Source organism: Pseudonaja textilis, chromosome 2 (assembly GCF_049901715.1).
Source record: "Pseudonaja textilis isolate UNSWEBS1 chromosome 2, rPseTex1.2, whole genome shotgun sequence".
In the NCBI taxonomy this organism is placed as follows: Eukaryota; Metazoa; Chordata; class Lepidosauria; order Squamata; family Elapidae; genus Pseudonaja; species Pseudonaja textilis.
The window spans coordinates 232,674,675-232,692,658 of record NC_141991.1 but is presented as its reverse complement, the minus strand read 5'-3'; the positions used below and the strand labels follow the sequence as shown (position 1 = coordinate 232,692,658).

The 17,984-nt window shown below is 36.5% G+C and overlaps 1 protein-coding gene across 6 annotated transcripts in view; it reads right to left on the bottom strand.

Annotated features, from left to right (window-relative positions):
- Window positions 1–17,984, bottom strand: part of ARL15 (ARF like GTPase 15) — a 138,573-nt gene that overhangs the window by 104,334 nt on the left and 16,255 nt on the right. For 2 of the 6 annotated variants that reach the window (XM_026716549.2, XM_026716563.2), the window contains exon 2: window positions 12,499–12,555. The exons of 1 other annotated variant lie outside the window; for it this stretch is intronic. In XM_026716549.2, the coding sequence (XP_026572334.1) occupies window positions 12,499–12,555 (57 nt within the window). Of the gene's footprint in view, window positions 1–12,498; window positions 12,556–14,917; window positions 15,010–15,252; window positions 15,569–17,984 lie in introns of those variants that run through there. 3 more of the 6 variants (XM_087927302.1, XM_087927304.1, XM_087927303.1) reach the window with 3 other exon arrangements.

Here is a 17,984-nt window from a genome sequence, read left to right as displayed (position 1 = left end):
TATCTGTAGTTAATTATGATAATGCCAAAATGATGGAACATGCATTGTGTTTCATGATGCAAGACCTTTTTGTTATTCAACTCTCCATGGATGTTAAGAAACTAAAAAATTCAAAGATAAAGCCAGTGATTCTTGTAAGGGTTGGATTTTAGTGCAAAGTCTAGGATCCTGTCACCAAGGAATCTCCAGATTATCATCCATAAAGAATAACTATTGTGCCTTGTAACACAGTTGGCAAAAATTCAATCTTTCCTCTTAAAGCAGTTATTAGTCAGATATCTGCTTTCAGATGATTGGATAATCCCCCACCCCAAAGGAATACACACACACACACACACACACACACATATTTATATGCTACCCACTTCACCTAGAGGCGACTCTAGACAGTTTACAATCATTAGTTCAGCTTACAATCATGAATTCAAAATACGTATGCCATGGAAAGAGTAGAGAACAAAAAAAAAAATAGAACAAAAATGTTTGGCAATGACTCTTCATCATAACCCACTATGTCAACCTAGAATTCCCAGCTTCCCTTCCCTAGTATTCCCAGCCACCCAATCTGGTAAGAGAGAAGTTCCCTGAGGATGGGCTCTAGCATGAGTCTGAAAACTCAGAAGACTAAACCTCTGTTCCTGGTGACTAACCCAGATCCTGGATCCTGTATATATATTAATTAGCAGTGAACATATACATTTGGTTTATAAAGTAACTAGGGAATTATTGGTGCTCTTTGAGTTTGGGTGTTTGCTAGCAAATGTTTTGTTACCAGACTAAGTGGCATACTCAGCACATATATGAAAGTAACTATTCTTTACTGGTTAAGAAGTTCTAAAACTGCGAACTATGGATGCATGGAGATTTCACATTTTTCTTTGCAATAAGCTTCCTGTTCTGTACACACAAAGAAACAGAAGAAGAAAAACAGCCATCACCTTATACCTGTCACATGTTCCCTGTAACAATTTTAATGAGTAATGAAGGAAAAATATGAAATTTTCAAACTCAATAATATGAAAACAGTTTGTGCCTGTATTTTCACATATCACATCATTTTAAAGCATTTTGAACTGCCTGCATTATATTAACTCACACACTGCCTAGAGATCTTCCAGCTCATGGTACTTGCTCAATTAAAAATAAATTGCACCCTCTAGTGGTCCAATAGATGATGCTGTGTAGCTGTTGTTTGTAAGCTATACACTACAGTATGTTTAACAGTCCTTTGTTTAATATAGTACAATTTTAAACTGCTGAGACTTTGATGAAAAAGTCAAGGGTTTTTTAAGTGCAACACGGTGAGAGGGATGAGGAAAATATCAGAAAGGTCACATAGTGTGGTGGAATAGAGAGTCTAAATTTAGCATCCTGAACTTTTTATTGTTCAAAACTTCCTTGATCCAGCTGATATTTTAAAGAACATTTTAAGGTTTCCTGGGGGGGAGGGGGGGATAGGGTTTTCTTTCCTGTTATCCTCAAAATATATTTTCTCATGCTATGCTTTTATTATAATGAAATGATAAGAGTAGCAGCTTAACAGTTTTAGCTTATCTGGTATAGACAGACGTTCACAAAAACAATGTATTATTATTAAAGGCAGATTTCAACTGAGAATATGCAAATATCTAAACCTTACCTGCTCCTAATTCACCAAGAAAATATTCAATTGTCTATTGGCTATTATTGGTCAGACAGTCAGACAGATGTTTAGGCTAGATCTGGCATTTTTGTCCATGTGTTGACTCCTTCTCGTGGGCAGATGTTGTTCAATAATATGAAAGGTAACATTGCAGGGTGTAAGCTTTTTCAAGTAAAGCTGCCTTTTGCTATTAATTGATGGTGAGATTGTCAAAGGTATTCAAGACGCTTTGGAGGTAGGCTTTGAATATGAAGTCTTTTACAACTGTACTACATTTACAGTGAGGCTAAATATTAATAATGTATTGATTTAAATGGATTTATTCTAAGTCTGCCTAAATCTGGGCCCAACATTTTGTCAAGAGCATGCAGGATATTAAATTCAGGCATCATGTTGTTTTAAACACAATAGCTTTACTGCCACAATTCCACTAATACTTTTTTTTCCTATCACTTATGATAAACAATGTTTTCCTGTATGTTTTATTTATATGCAGCATTTTGTTTGCATTACACTCACTAGGAAACCAGATTTTTATTACAATCAAAGCCAGGTTTCTTGAGAAGTCCATAATTCTGAGAAACATGGAAGCAAGGAGAAGATTATGGGTGATCTTGATTACAGTGATGCTGGGTGCACTGTTGGAAGATACAAAGGAGCAATTTGGTTTCAGAATATTGTGGATAATAATTACTTAGGTGATATCTAAGAATAGGTAGATAGGCAAATACACAGGTAGATAAAGTAGGTAGGTAGGCAGGTAGACAGGCAGATAATACCTCCTCTTCCAGTACTTACATCTGCATTTAGTTCAGACTATGTTCCAGACATTTTCTAAAAAGTTCACAAGCCCTTCCAATATCAGAAATAAAACAATTTCACATAACACTGTACTACCATCATGGTTAATAAATGTTCAGCTATTTAGAATTATGAATGCTTTTAACCAATCAATTAAACAAATGCAGTCACAAGTATATGAGACTTTTAAAATAACTAGATATACATAACCCCCCCTCTCTCTCACACACACACACACAAACAAACACACACACACACACACACACACACACTTAAACTGAACAGATACAATCCAGGAAATATCTATTCCCTTCCTTTCTTCTTTTTATAATAACTTTAAAAAAACATACTCTTCACTACATTTATTGGTCAATCAGATAAGAAAATGGTTGCTAGATATCTTAGGTATCCTACCTATTCTTAGACATCACAGAGTCCCGTGCCATGCGCAAAGAGTTTACAAGGTTTGAACTTTTGGAAAGCAGATTATTTTATATCCAAGATATGCTGAGAAAGTCTATCTCCAGCTCCCAAAATAGTTCTATTGGAATCATGTCCTTCCTGCTGAACTAAGGCAGGAAAAAGTTACAGCCTACCATTCTTTTTCCTCTTCTAGAAATTTTGACAATGGAATGGGTTGAATATTACAGCATGGTGATCTCAAGTGTTACATTTATTGGAACAAAGAGAATAGCACGATGAAGCAGCAATTTTAAGACGTTATCACATGTTTAAGAAAAACGAATATTATAAATATACTCAATTTGTTTCTGAATTATACATGAATTATAACTAAATCTTACAGAAAATGGGCCTTCTGCTGGAGAATCATCATTGTTTTGATGCATTCATAAGACTCAAGAAATGGTATATTAAGGACACAAAACCTCTATCATTTAAATCTGAGGCCTGTGTGAAATATTACTGAGGAGGTCCCAAACAATGATTGGAATAACTGTACATATTCCAATCTCCATCCTTTGGTCTGTTGTATATCATATCCACCCCTTCTGTATTTCTGTGTCATTGAACCTGTTAGGGTGGGTGTCAGCAACCTGTGGCTCCGGAGCCACATGTGGCTCTTTGGGCCCATGACTCCCTGCCCCATCACTGGCTGGCCCCACCCCTTGCCCTCCCTCACCTGGCCTTAGAAGGTAAGGACGACAGTGGGGGATAGAGAAGTGGCCAGGGCTGATTGTCTGGTGCCTCACTCTTGCTGCTTATTGGTGCTGGGCATACCTTCCAACCCTTATTGGTGCTGGGCATGCCTCACAACCAACACCAGCCTCACTAATATGAGGGCTGGCAGGGTGGGAATGGGATCCGGGAGGAGGGGAATGTTGGAAAGGGGTGATGGGCCCACAATGCCCAGCCATGGCTTTAAGAAGCTCAGGGCAGCAGGAAAAGGGGCTGCCCCTGCCAAACCTGTCTCTGCATCTCTTCTCTCTTCAGAAAGCTGTAGCTGGGCTAAGCCAGCAAGCTCTCTTTGTGGCTCTTGACTGTTCCTTTTATTTTTTTTCTTTCTGGAAATCCGGGCTGGCTGAGGAACGATCACCGACCCTGGCAGAGGATTCTCTTCAGGTGGCCCTCCTCCTGCCCCTCTTGCAACCCCCTGGCTGGAAATGGCAGGAAGGTAAAGGTGTTTATACATGGGGAGACCTCCCCCTTAAATGAGCAGCCGCCCACCCCGCATGCCTCTTTACTGTGCTTTGGCCGAGCCAAAGAGGGAAGCCTCTGCCACGGCTGGCGATCGTTCCTCAGCCAGCCCAGATTTCAAAAAAGAAATAAAAGGAATAGGCGGGAGGAGGGTCACCGGAGCCTTAGTGTGCAAGAGAAGCCGTGTCCTGTTAAGACCCTCAAGAGAGCAGCCGGCCGCCCCACATGCACTTTTGCTGCGCTTTGGTGCTCGCTTGAGGAGGGTCTCCCCACGCATGCCCCATCACAGCAAGAGGAGAAGGAGAGGGGAGGAGAAGGAGGGTCAATGGAAGGGAAGCCTCTGCCGCAGCTGGAAACTGGATTTCTAGAAAGAAGTAAAAGGGGGGGAGGGAGGGAGGGAAGGAAGGATAGAGACACACAAAGTGATACACACAGAGATACACAGACACACACACACACACAGTGATACAGAGAGATACGCAGAGAGATACAGACACACACAGTGATATACACAGAGTAAGAGAGAGACACACACAGAGTGATACACAGAGAGAGAGCGAGAGGGGAAGATAGGAAGAGGGACAGAGAGAGACACAGAGAGATAGAGGGGGAGAGATAGAGGGGAGAAAGAGGGGAAGATAGGGAGGGGGGAAAGAAGGGGAGAGGGGGAGAAAGATAGAGAGGGAGAGAGTGGGGAAAAGAAGGGAGGAGAGGGGAGAGATACAAAGAGAGGGGAACAGAGAGGGAGAGAGAGTACAAAGAGAGGGGAACAGAGAGGGAGAGAGAGATACAGATAGAAGGGAACAGAGAGGGAGAGGGAGATACAGAGAGGGGAAAAGAGAGGGGGAGATAGGGAGAGGGGAGAAAGAAAGGGTGGGAGGAAGAGAGAGGGGAGAGAGGGGGAGAGAGATACAGAGGGGAGAGAAGGAAAAATAGGGAGAAGGGGAGAAAGAAGGGGGAGGGGGAGATACAGAGAGAGTGGGAGAGAGGGGGGAAAACAGGGAAGAGAGGGGAGAGAGAGACAGATACAGAGAGGGAGGGAGGGAGGGAGGGAGGGGGAAGAGAGGGAGAGAGGGAGAAAGAAGGGGAGAGAGGGAGAGGGTGATACAAAGAGAGAGGGGTTTTGTGGCTCCCCGTGGGGTTTTTTTCTGTGGGAAATGGTCCCAAGTGGCTCTTTGAGTGCTTAAGATTGCAGACCCCTTTGTTAGGGTATTTTTTTAAAATTGGGAACCCTGATTGATCAACAAGCAAAGTTCTAGTAATAGAAATTGGCTGCATGAATGTTTTGTTATTGTTGCAATATAATTACTATCAAATTATTGTGGAAAATTCTATACTAGAAGGCTGAATATTAATTCATTCATTAAATGTGTTTGCCGTACATCACATTTTGAAGCAATATATGAAGAAGCTAGAAATGTGAATGCATGCAATTGCTGCTTTATCGTGGTATTTTATCTGTAACCTCATGAAACTGATGCAAAGATGTTAGCCAGTGAATGCAGTTATCCTATATAAAATACAGAAAACAACTCTACAAAGAACAAAAACAATCAAATGTCTTTTATAAATGATTTTAAGTTCAAATCGATCAGATAACCTCATGTGTTTTTACTATAAATTTTTATTGGTTCAGTTCAATTGTTTATGACTGATCATATCATGTTCAAGGTATTATAATTGTATGATTCCATTCCAGTTCGGTTTTACAACTTGACATCATTTCGATTTTGTTCATCAGCGCAAAATGATACAATATACATATTTAAAACATTTTAAGCTAGCAAATATCTAGCATAATGTCGTGTAACCATGTCCTTTAGCAACAGCAAATCCAGCAGTCCCCAACCAAGGACTTCCTTGAAACCTCCTGCTGGCTTCCAATAATTATAATTATAATTATAATGGGGAAATCAGCAGGAAGTTGCAAGTCCCAGTGGCTTGCAAGCAGACTAGCAGGCAAGTAAGTGGCTGCTGCCAGGTGTGGGAAGATGCCTGACCTAGCACAGTGGCATACACAAGCAATTTGGGGTGTGGGGTGGCTGCTACAAATAGCAAACAGTCCCTAAACAAACTAGTTGCTAACAAAAGGCTACTTGTAATTTGTTAACACTATTTTGATTCTGTCTTCAGGGTATTAAGTATTTAATCTGATTTATGTCATTTGAAAGTTTGAGTCATTCTCTTTATTTCTTCATGCCAGTCATCAAATCTGGTACTATCTCATTATGGTTGCAAGTACAGCATAAGTCCCATGGCTTTTCACTTGATAACTCAATTTGATAAAGGACCATTGATAAAGACTCTTTGAATATGTATATTTTTAAGCAGATATATATCAATAAATATTTATGTCTCCCACTTCATAATTAATTTGGTATCTAAAATGTAATGGCCTTCTTTGCAAATTCTTTCCTGAAATCAAGATATATTTACCTATTTTTCACAATGTATTATAGAACTCAACTATTACAAAGTCTGCACTACTTACTGTTAATCTTCTCATCACTCCTTGTCACCCATTCCCTCCCACTTGTGACTGTCTGACTGTAACTTTGTCGCTTGTATCCTTACGATTTATACTTTTCCTAGTAAGATTTGATTGCTTATTGTACCCTATGACTATCATTAAGTATTATATCTTATTATTCTTGACTCTTGACGATTGTATCTTCTCACTGGAATTGTGATTTTAATATCTTACCCATTCGTTTCTACTGCTAAGGACTCTTTACTTATAACATCTCTTTATTCTTTGAATATCTATGGAAATTTGAATACATATGGAAATTCTCAGTCAACTCAGTCATCCAGTCATTGTTGTACCAAAGGTACTTTTTTCAAGAGGCAACTGGTTTCTGGTTTTTCTTTGAAGACATTTCACTTCTCATTCAAGAAGCTTCTTCAGCTCTGATTGGATAGTGGTGAATGGAAGGATTTATACTCCTTGCAGACAGATGGTCATTTACACTCTTTTAGCGGGTCATTAAGGTCACCTGGAGGTTCATCTGTGTAATCAAGGTCACTTGAGTGGTACAAATTGGCATGGAGCCATCTTGGAACTGTTGAAAGGACTGTGCTGTAGATTGGAGATAGATGATGTCATATCCTGCCCCCTGAGTTGAGAGAGGGCTGTTCAATTTTGACATAGATGGCCTCTTTATAAATCCTTCCATTCCCCACCATCTAGTCAGAGCTGAAGAAGCTTCTTGGATGAGAAGCTAAACGTCTTCAAAGAAAAACCAGAAAGTCCAGTTGCCTCTTGAAAAAAGCATCTTTAGTATATTCTTTATTCTTTGAGCATAAGAACAAAGTAGAAACTCCTTTCATAGAAAAAAATATTTACAAAGTTGTGAACTAGATTTCAGCCAACATTTGTTGTAAGATTCTGTTCCATTCATCATTGCATTATAAGCACTCTATATCAAGAAACTATTGGAGCTGGACATCAAGGAAACTATAAAGAACAGCTTACAAAGAACATGTGAGAAAATTCCTTTAGACTCTTTTTTGTATTGAATTATTTATATCTACATCCTGTTTAGGGAATTAATTGAACATATGTACACTTTGTTGGCATTTTTTTTTCCAAGAATTACCTCTTACTGAAGGAAAGCTTCCAGTCAGCACTTGCTTCCTGTCATTCATACTACCATACCAAAAAAAAAAAAAAGAATTCAATTGTATAATATACATTTTTAAACATTCTAAGGGGTCCTTTCCTCCTTTTATCCAACATTACAATGTTATTTTCATATTGCAATTGGTAGAAGCAGCAGCAGCAGCCCACTTCTTTAACTACTCCATGGCATGCAAATTGAGGATATGAGTTGAAAGTTGGAAATGCAAATTAAAGAGTTGCTCAAGGATCACAAAGCTGAAATCTCTATAAACTTTTATGCCTTGCATTATTTCCTCCATACTCAATACTCATGTACCAAAGGTGAACTCAACAGAAAGAAGCGTATCTGAGGGTAGAGTTGGAGATCTGTCAATATGCAGTCTGGATGCCTGAGCCAAATAATACAGATTTGGGTCCAGACAACAACTCTTCTCAGTCTTGCAAGGTAAGTCAGATAAAGGAACAGACATCATGAGTATTCCAGAAATGTAACTTTGAGTATAAAAAAAGAATATTGAGAACCTGCCCATTTTTTTCTGTCCCATTTTATATTAAATAATATCATGGTGAGTTATTTTGAGTTTCTTCCTTGCACTTCAATTTCTGGACTGTATGACAGGTTTTCTAAGTTCCCTCTTAATGATTCTTTCATACATTTTCCAATGTCAGTTCTAAATATAACAAATAACTGGTCGAAATTTATAGTAACTAAAATATAATACTCCTGGAAAATACAGTATATTAGGAAAGTTCATAGTAGATATTCATTAGTTCTAAAGAAATGCAATATTACCTAAATGAGTAAAAGAACTAAAATCTAATATGTTCTGGAATATATTAGGAAAGCTTTTAGTATTACAGCAGTTCACTAAATTATTAATTTACAAGAAACAAAGCTACTGATACAAGTAAACATATGAATTTTGTTTTCTAATTTACATAAGCTATTTATGTATAGCTAAAAGAATCACAGAATTCTTGAAATATGAAAATCAATCTCAGCACTTAAGGTGACTCTGGTGTTCCTTTTAGTCTCAAATGGAAAGTCATCATGTTCTTCCCAAACTGGGCAAAAGCAACACAAAAGGATGGTACTGATTATCAAGCATACAAATTTTCCAAAAGCATATATACCACATCTTTGTTATAGTGAAAAACTTGGGAGTAGTCCACAATTTAGAGGTAGAATATTTTATATGCAAATACTTTATCAAATTCCAGATACCTCCAGATGGAATAGGAAAACCCATAGCCTGAAGCTCTAGACAGCCACTGCTAATCAGTGGCAGTCAGAAACTTTATGTCAGTCATTGATCAATAAAAGTACATTCAATAAAATGAACAAAACTATCCCCCAACAATAAGAACTATTAGCAACTATTTGTGGGTGAAAGCTTACACATAATATAGCAAAATTAATTCATCTTGGTTGTTTAACAGATAGTACAAGTAAAAGTTATCAGAGTGCCCTGGAAATTTAAATAAAAGAGGGGTAGGAACATGAGCTGTGGTTTCTATGGTACCCTATCACAGGGACAGTATCAAATTTAACATGGAGTTTTCCCATATTTCCTATCCAGGACAAGCTATGGGAAAGCTCTGAATCAAGCTAAAGTGCTTCTAAATTTGAGGACTATGATATAAATATGAAGTTGGTTTAGGCACTAACATTTTATTATTTACAATTATATAATCAGAAAAAGCAGCAATTTCTGCTAGACCTTCATATTAAAGATGCTTTGTCTTAAAAATTGATCTAGCTTAACTGACTACCAGTGTAAAAATATGAAATAGATGGCTCAGTATTGTTAAACAACCAACTTTCACTGAAAGTCAACCAATTTTTTTCTTGTTAGCACAGAATTATATTACGACCTTAGAAAAGTCACTTTGTTTTGTCACTTCTATGTTGGGTGGGAGAAACAAGTTTTAGTTGCATTCATCTTTTCATAACTGTAAAACAAAGAAATGGGTCCCAGAGAAGAAATTTAATTATAATTTTGTATTTGTGTACAAGCAATGTGAAATTTTCACTAAGGATTTACTAGAACATGAAATTTCCAAACTTTTGAACCTCTTATTATGTATAGTGGAGATGATGAAATTATTGCCTTGGAATTGTAAGAACAATGTACAATTTTTATTTTGCCATATGTTCACCAGATAACTTTGAGAAAGTCTTTTCTCTTTTCAAGTTTAATTCTGTACTCAAAATGAATCTGAACTATTACCAGTCTTAACTGTATAGATGACTAAGGGGCCAGGCACTTTTTTAAAAACTACTTAGGATACCAACTAGATGACACATAATCAAAATCAGGACAAAGAATATTGCCATTCCAAACACAGAAGTTATCTTACTTTAAAATTGGTGATGGGGCATATTGTCTACATACTGCAGGACAGTATAGCAAAAGGCAATGTGCCCTGTATAGTAAATGGGTAACTGTGCCCTATTCTCTCAGTTATTCACCAGAATTTACCATTTTTATTGGCAAAAGAAAGTGCATGTGAAGGTGAGACAAGCAAAGTAAGTAAATGTTATTAAAATGTACTCATAAATTAAATAAAGAAGTTGCCTGGTCTGCCATATTCGCAATACAATTTCTTTATCCTATGATATAAGACAATGGAAAATCATCTCAATATAAACAAAATAAATCATAATTGCTTAACTGAGCACAAACAAGGCTTGGCCACCCCAAAGCCAGTAATTATCGGTAAAAGAGATGACAAATATTCAAAGAAGGAAAGTGAGTAGGCTTTCTAACTTCATTCTGTACCATCTTAATTTGAAAAGCAGAAAAGCCCTTGTTTACTTAATATCTTCCCCCATTAGATGTGAGAGAGCACATAAGAGTTAATACAACTCTAACTGCATGTGTCACATTCTAATAGCCTATACAGAAATAACCCTGAACAAAAAAAGTGGGAACTCAAGATAAAATCTGAACACTAATTCGACACTTAATATTCTTCCTGAAATACTGCATAGACCTGTTTTTTTCTTAATTAAAAAAGGGCCCAGGGAATATGAAAGAGACCTCCTGGTAGCTCCACAAGTGAATCAGTCGGGAGTTGCAGGACCTTGGACAGCTCTAGGAATAAAAGTAAAGACTCCCTGGAGTTAAGTTGGAATACTGGTGATTTCAAGAGCATATCTATGAAGTGGTTCCCACAACCATCTTCCATGAGGCATTTCAACCTCCCCAGTCAAATTTACAGAGATGTCCTGGCGATCCCGAACCCTTCCCTGCTTATTTCAAGAAACACTAGTTTGCTAAAAATGTTTATTCCTTGTGCTAGATATCCTTCTCTACCTTCCCTCCCCTTCCCTTTGAGGAACAGAGAAAATTAAAGGGATAGGTCTTTGAAAGTAGGCTAGCTCCTACTTTTTGTGTGCTAGCAGTAATAAGCAGACACTTGGAAATATGGAGTCTCCTAATGTTAAGTAACATTCATTTACTTGTAAATCTAGCTTAAGGATTCCTGGCTCTATTGACATCACCACTGTGATAAGTGTAACAGGTTGTCCTGGACTTATAACCATTTGTTTAGCGACCATTCAAAGTTACAACAGCATTGAAAAAAGTGATTCACTTTTCAGTCCTTGTACTTACAACTGTTGCAGCATTCCCATAGCCACATGTGTAAAATTGCCACTTGGCAACTAACCATCTTATTTACAATAGTTGCAGTGTCTCAGGGTCATGGGATTGCCATTTGTGACCTTCCCAACTGACTTCTGACAAGCAAAGTCAATGAGCACTTAATGACCACACTTTGCTTAGCCAGCAAGGTTCTGTTTCGTATCTGGAAATGGACTCAAGCTCATCTCTAGCAAGAATGTTTTGCTGAAGATTTGGGGAAGATTTTCCATCCTTGGTCATGGATGAGGCTGGAACTTGCCTGAAGAACAGGTGGTAGTCCATGGCTCATGGATGGCAAGGGCCTTTGCAGACATCCACACTGTTCATCAAGTACATCCATTCCTGGATTGGATGGTCCTATTTATGGTCATTCATCTTTCATCATCACTTATATATACATATATAATATATACTTATAGTAGCTAAAAGCCAGAAAGAGAAAATACTACTGAAGTCTATAAACTAAAAAAAGATACTGAATAATATCAAGTTGGTCCGCAAATAACTGAATTATAACCAAGGAAGGCTTTGTATCCATTAGTAGATATACCTTTGAACTTTCATCTACTGTTACAAAACAATCTATTCCGTAAGTTGATGCCAAAATTCTAGAGAATTTCTATGGGTGTATCATTTTTATTCATTGAATTCCACTAATTAAATAAGCATGAAGAGATGCTTGAAGATTGAGTCAAAGATATGGTATTGAAGCAACTGAAGCAATGGGTGTAAATTCATAAAGAATATGAATGTTTAAATAAAAATGTACTAAGTTCCCTTAACTACATCCTCCACTTTTGGCAGTTGAAGTCTAGAAATCTTAACATTGCCAAGGCTGAAAAACAATGCATTAATATAATTGAAAATAACTATTTAAAACCCATTTATTTCAATACTCCCTTTTAACATTTTTTTCATTTTAAGAACCAAATATGGATCCCTAAAACTTGTTTAATATTTAAGAACTGGTTTTAGTAGACATGGTAAAACCATAATTGCAAAATTACAAATCTTTTCCTATGCTAAATTTCTTTCATTATTAAACATGGGATAGCTGTAACTAACATTCTAATAATTACATCGCAAGCAAGAACTACATTGCATTCAAAATGCAGCATAATGCTTACCGTGTAAATGCCAATTCTACAAACAGCAAATGAAAGCTGGATACATTCAGACATTTTCTAAAAAAATTGAAATAAGTATTACCAAGTATTATTATTGTTGGAAAAAGGAAAGGATTCCTCAAAAAAAGCTCACACATATATGTGATATATTCTCCCACCACCTCCAGCAGAACTGGAATCTGCTGTTACTGTTTAAACTTAACAAATCAACAAATTTAATGATGAAATTCAGAAGATTGGCTAGAATAGAGGTTCCAGTTCTCCCTCCTGCAGTAGTATATCTTGAGGACAATGTAAGTATCAATAACCATTTTTTTAAAAAAATCAATGGAGTATACATTTACCAGAATATTACTTTTTACAAGAAACCTCTGAATGTTTTATTCTGGAAAACTTCATAAAAATATATTATCTACATAATTTTTTGCACAATAAATTTCCTCAAAAAAGAAGTCTTATAAAATGTTATGCCAGTCTTTTAATTTGGCAGTTTCTCATTATTTATGTAGCAACAATCTCCAGCCAAAATAGTATGCTATGTGAATGTATTTCATGTTTAATTAATCTTCCCTACCTGCAAATATAAGCAATATTTTCCATTAAATAAGAGGCAGGAAAAAGATAACACAATGAAGTGAGAGTTTCACTTTCAATACCTGTTGTAGATTCCTTTCCAAAATCCTTATGTACTTGACCAAAAGTGCTGCTGAGGAACATGGATTAATCTACCATGTATATTATAAAACTGCAAGCCAGAATTCTTAGCATATCTGGCTTATTACACTTAAGGGACAATATTAGTGCCATCTTTTCAATCTTTCTTACTAGACCATTATCCTTGGCTTAGTTGTCTTCAAATTAACTAAAAATTTAAAGCAAGGATACAAACCATGGCCAAATTCCAGATATTGTTTGTGCAGATACAGCAGGGGTTTTGATGGTAGATTAAGTACTTAACAAAGCACAGAAAGGGCTTTATTTTAAATAATTCTTTTTGCTGATATAAATGATATTGAAAAGGCATGAATTAATTTCCAAATACTTCAAAAAACAGGAGATGAAAAATCAATTTTACAATAAACGAAACTTCCTTTATATAGCCTGGAAATTAATTCCATGATATTGCATTATATTTCATTACATAATGGTGTACTTTAGATGGTTAACAGTACTACTACATGCTAAATATCGGAAGTGTCTGTTAGAAAAAAATTGGAAATGTAACTTAATTTATCTTCATAAAGTAAATTAAATAAGGAATTTGTGATTTTAAATTAACGGACGTCTTTGTTTCTTAGATCACCATTCAAGCAAGACCCATCTCTTTCCAGTATGTTAAAGTTAAATAATAAAGATATTTCTCCAGAAATGCCAACAGCCTAACTTTAATTAATTAATATTGTCAATTAAATTAAAATTGTCCAGGGAACAATTCTACAGCAGTGTTCTGGTTCTTTGTATTTAAAGAGATATATTTTATATGCAAGACTTTAAAACTGAATTTTGAAAAGTAAAAACCTCACGAGCATAAAGCATTTCCTTAATTCAATCTTGATTTGTAATTTGCAATTTAATTTAGCTCATTTGAAAGTCCTCTATGAAATATTTTTTTAAAAAATATGCATATAATGCTAAAGTATTCCCCACATTTTCCAAGTTCAGCACAACAAAATCTAGCACAAGAAGTTCAGATTTATTATTTTAGCAGGGAAGTCAACAACAAAAATGATTATATAACTTCACTTTCAATTCTTATTCAATATCCAAGTGAATTCACCCTGTTGGCAATTGTTACAAGAATTATGTTTTCCAACTGAAAACAAAATAGGATAAAGGATGGCAACTTCATCAGTGGAAAAAAGTGTTACTGAACAACTTTTAAAAAGCTAATAATGCATATAAACTTCCCTAGTTTTCTAAGGGAAAAATTAAACAAGTAGACATTTTGTTTTGCTCACCTTGAAAATAAGATTATTAAAGCTTTTGTGAATTAAATTCAACTTCCTGAGCATTTCTTAACTTTTGTTATATACTTTCCTTCTGCTATATTAGATAAAGGTGATGTAAGAGAAGGAGTAAACCTGGGGGCAGCATCAAAACAGGAACGAGTCTACAGTTTCTATGTAGCCACAAAGTGACTAAGTCCAACCCGCCCCCTTGACCTTTATCTAAACCAAGAAAGTGCTAACAGTTGAATAGAATCTTGTTTATAGGTATGATTAATAATAAATCAGCTTAATTGGAACTTCTGTGTGATCATGATCTTGACAGGTACACCAATAAGGGCTAAGAGCCAAATCAACAGTCATAGAAAAATTTTCAAAGTTTCTTCCATGGTTTTTTTTTTTTCGTATCTCAGAAAAATCAAAGGTACATCACCAATATTCAACTAAGAGTTCCATTTATCAGGTGTCCCTACCTTGAAAACTCTTGATGTGCCAAACTTCAACTCTCATGAATCCTAGCCAGAAATAAGATGGGGATCTCTATTTCTTCACATTCGCCATTCCTCTAGAACAAGAGCAATCATACAGGCATTCTAACTGGAGTACCTCTAAACAGTTTTCTTTGAATTATCCAAAAGTATTTGAAAGAGAAGAAACTAGACATCCACAATGCTAGTAAGGCTGGAGCACCTACCAGTACTGGTCTGTCCTGCCTACATAAGGCAATGGGAAAGACATCAGGTAAAAGGGATGAGACAATCCAGCTGGAGCACTTGCTATGCCAACTGTAATTCTGCTACCCTCTTACCAGAGTGATATGAGGAATGCCAGTTCCCTGTTCCATCCTGCATTGGCCAGCTTGTCTTTGTTGGAGAAGAAAAGGTTGGCACCCTTGGGTGAATCCTAGAAATATATGGATGGAAAGGACCTTGAGGTCTTCATATTTTAACTTTCTACTTCTTGCCTAGAATACAAACACTTTGACAGTGGTGCCATCCTGCTCTACCTCATCTCTGCTCCATGATACTAAACTGCCATAAGCCCCAGGAGAAGGGGGAGCTAATACATGGAGGGAGAAAAGTCAGAAATCAAAACTACACCGAATACTGGCAGAGACATTGGCTAGCTGACCTCAAGGTTACGAGCATGAGAATGGAATGCAAAGCATCACCAAGCCGATAAAGAAACAGGACAGTTACCAAAACAATTTATTTGACTTCCTTTGGACACTCAACAGATAATGGGGGAAGGGAAACTGAAAAAAGGAAAAGTAAACGGGCAGATTTCGTGTGCAAACCCCAGACCTGGCTTTACCTTGCTTGTAACCACTTATCTTTAGTAAAGTTATTCCTTTCACTAATAATGTAGTTGAAGGCTCTTCTTTTCTAAATGACTGAGTTTAAGCCCAGACAAATGGTTGCCCATAACACCAGGAGGCAAGATGTCCAAAATGCTCACATCAAACATTTTCTTTTTATTTCAAGTTTGGATCTCCCCTCAACCCTGAACAGCACAAAATACATTTTTTTCTGAGCAGGAAATTAAGGCTTCTTGCCTCTTCTTGCCTAGAGGAATGAATGGCACCAGATCTGACCCGACATCATAAAAATCCTGATGTTAAGACTGCAGCTTGCCTTGAGTAAGAGCTTAATCATCTGTTGGTAAAATGGATATTTTCTTATTTAAACCATGCAGCTGTTTAAGGTGCTATGGTTTTGATTCTTAACAGTGGCCATTTTAGAATGCAACATTGGATTTGAAGTTGGTTTTCCATGTAGAGTGGTAGCTTGATAAAAGAAATTTAGCTAGGCACTACTTTTGCTACTTTTTGTTTCCTTGGGCCATTCCCCTCCCTCTTTTTTCTGTTTTTAAATAGATGTTTAGATAAAATGGAGATTCTGCCTCTAGAGTAATGAACTAGAAACGGTGAAATCACCAATAAATTATCTGCACCATAATGGACCAATTTATGTTTCTGAATAGTAATATAAAATTATACTTTATGTGATCTATGATTTGGGACATACCATTTACATTTATATCTTTTCCTTAACCTATAAATATAAGAATCCTTCACAGCAAGCTCTTTTCCAAGCCTGATGCCTTTTAATGTACTGATCTGCAATCTCCATAATCACCAAACATTGACTAATCCTAGTCAAGCAGCACAGAATAGATAAATATCAAACCTAGGTATTATAAACATCAAACTTTAAAAAGTGGTGAAACATGAGACTAAATTATAGGGTTTTGCCGATATAGATTTAGCTAAGATTTTGTAAGAGGAAAAAGGTCAATAACCAGCTAAGATTTTCAATGCTGGATCATTTCCAAGTTTCATTTACTTACAGTTTAGTGCAGTTTTCTGCAAGGTGTTTATATGGTAAGCATGAAAGAGAAAAAAATATTTGCATTCACAAACTGATTCAAGTTAAAAATTCAAGACTACCAGGCCCCTATAGCAAAACTTTCAAACAAGCAGCATGGAGAAATCATACTCTATTGTCATTACGCACTCCAGGTTCTGGAATCCTGTAGTTTACAAGTAAGAGTCAATAAGCAATAAACACAGGGAGCTAGCATGTGACTATTTATTTCTGCAAGTCTAAAACTGAAGTTAACACTTTACAGGACTAAAGCAAGCACATGCAACAACATTAAAGGAGTAGCATTTTAGATTCCAGGGTCCATCTTCAAGACTTCTACTGCATGCTGGTCTGTTCAAAAAAATAATCTAAAACAAATTTTCCTGTATTAGAGACACAGATTTCCAACTGGATGTTCTACTCACACAGTAGTGTAAGATGTAAGATTGGTGTAAGATTCCATAACATATGCCTGAGGAAAGGCAACTATTGTGTGTGTTTTCTGTTTGCAAACTCTCCTTGCCCTCTAGCATTTCCTCTTATATCTTCAGAATAATGGGAAGAGATTCTTCTAAAAATATTGTTATGTTCAAAAACCCTGAAAGGTTCCAAATGGAGGAGGTAATCTGAAAAAAAAAACCTCCATAAAATTCCATAATTGTAAAATTCCATAATTCTAGGATAATATCCATATCTTATGAGATCTTACATAAAAAGAGTACCAAAAAAAGCCTCAAATGTCATCAAGTTTCAAAATATAGATGGAAACTACTATATTTGTTACTAAAAGAATATCCATCAAATTTGCCTTAGGTAACTTGCTTATACATCTTTGGCCTTTTTTTTGAGAGCTGCTGTCCCATAAGTGAACAAAAACTATTTAGAGCAAGCTGTGGAGGTCAACTCACAATACTGAGAGAAAAAGAGCATCATGTTCAGCTCACACGGAAGAAAACTCCGTAGACTATTTCTGCAGCAGTGAGAAAGGAAACAAGCTGGAAGGATGTAATTGTTATATGTACATGCATATAAACTATATACATACTCACCCCTATATATACACACCCCATCTCCTGAAATTTCTAAATACTTCCTAGCTTGAGCACACAAGCTACATGTGGAATGCATAAGCCAATGAATTGATGAATCAAAGCATATTATTAAACCACATGCT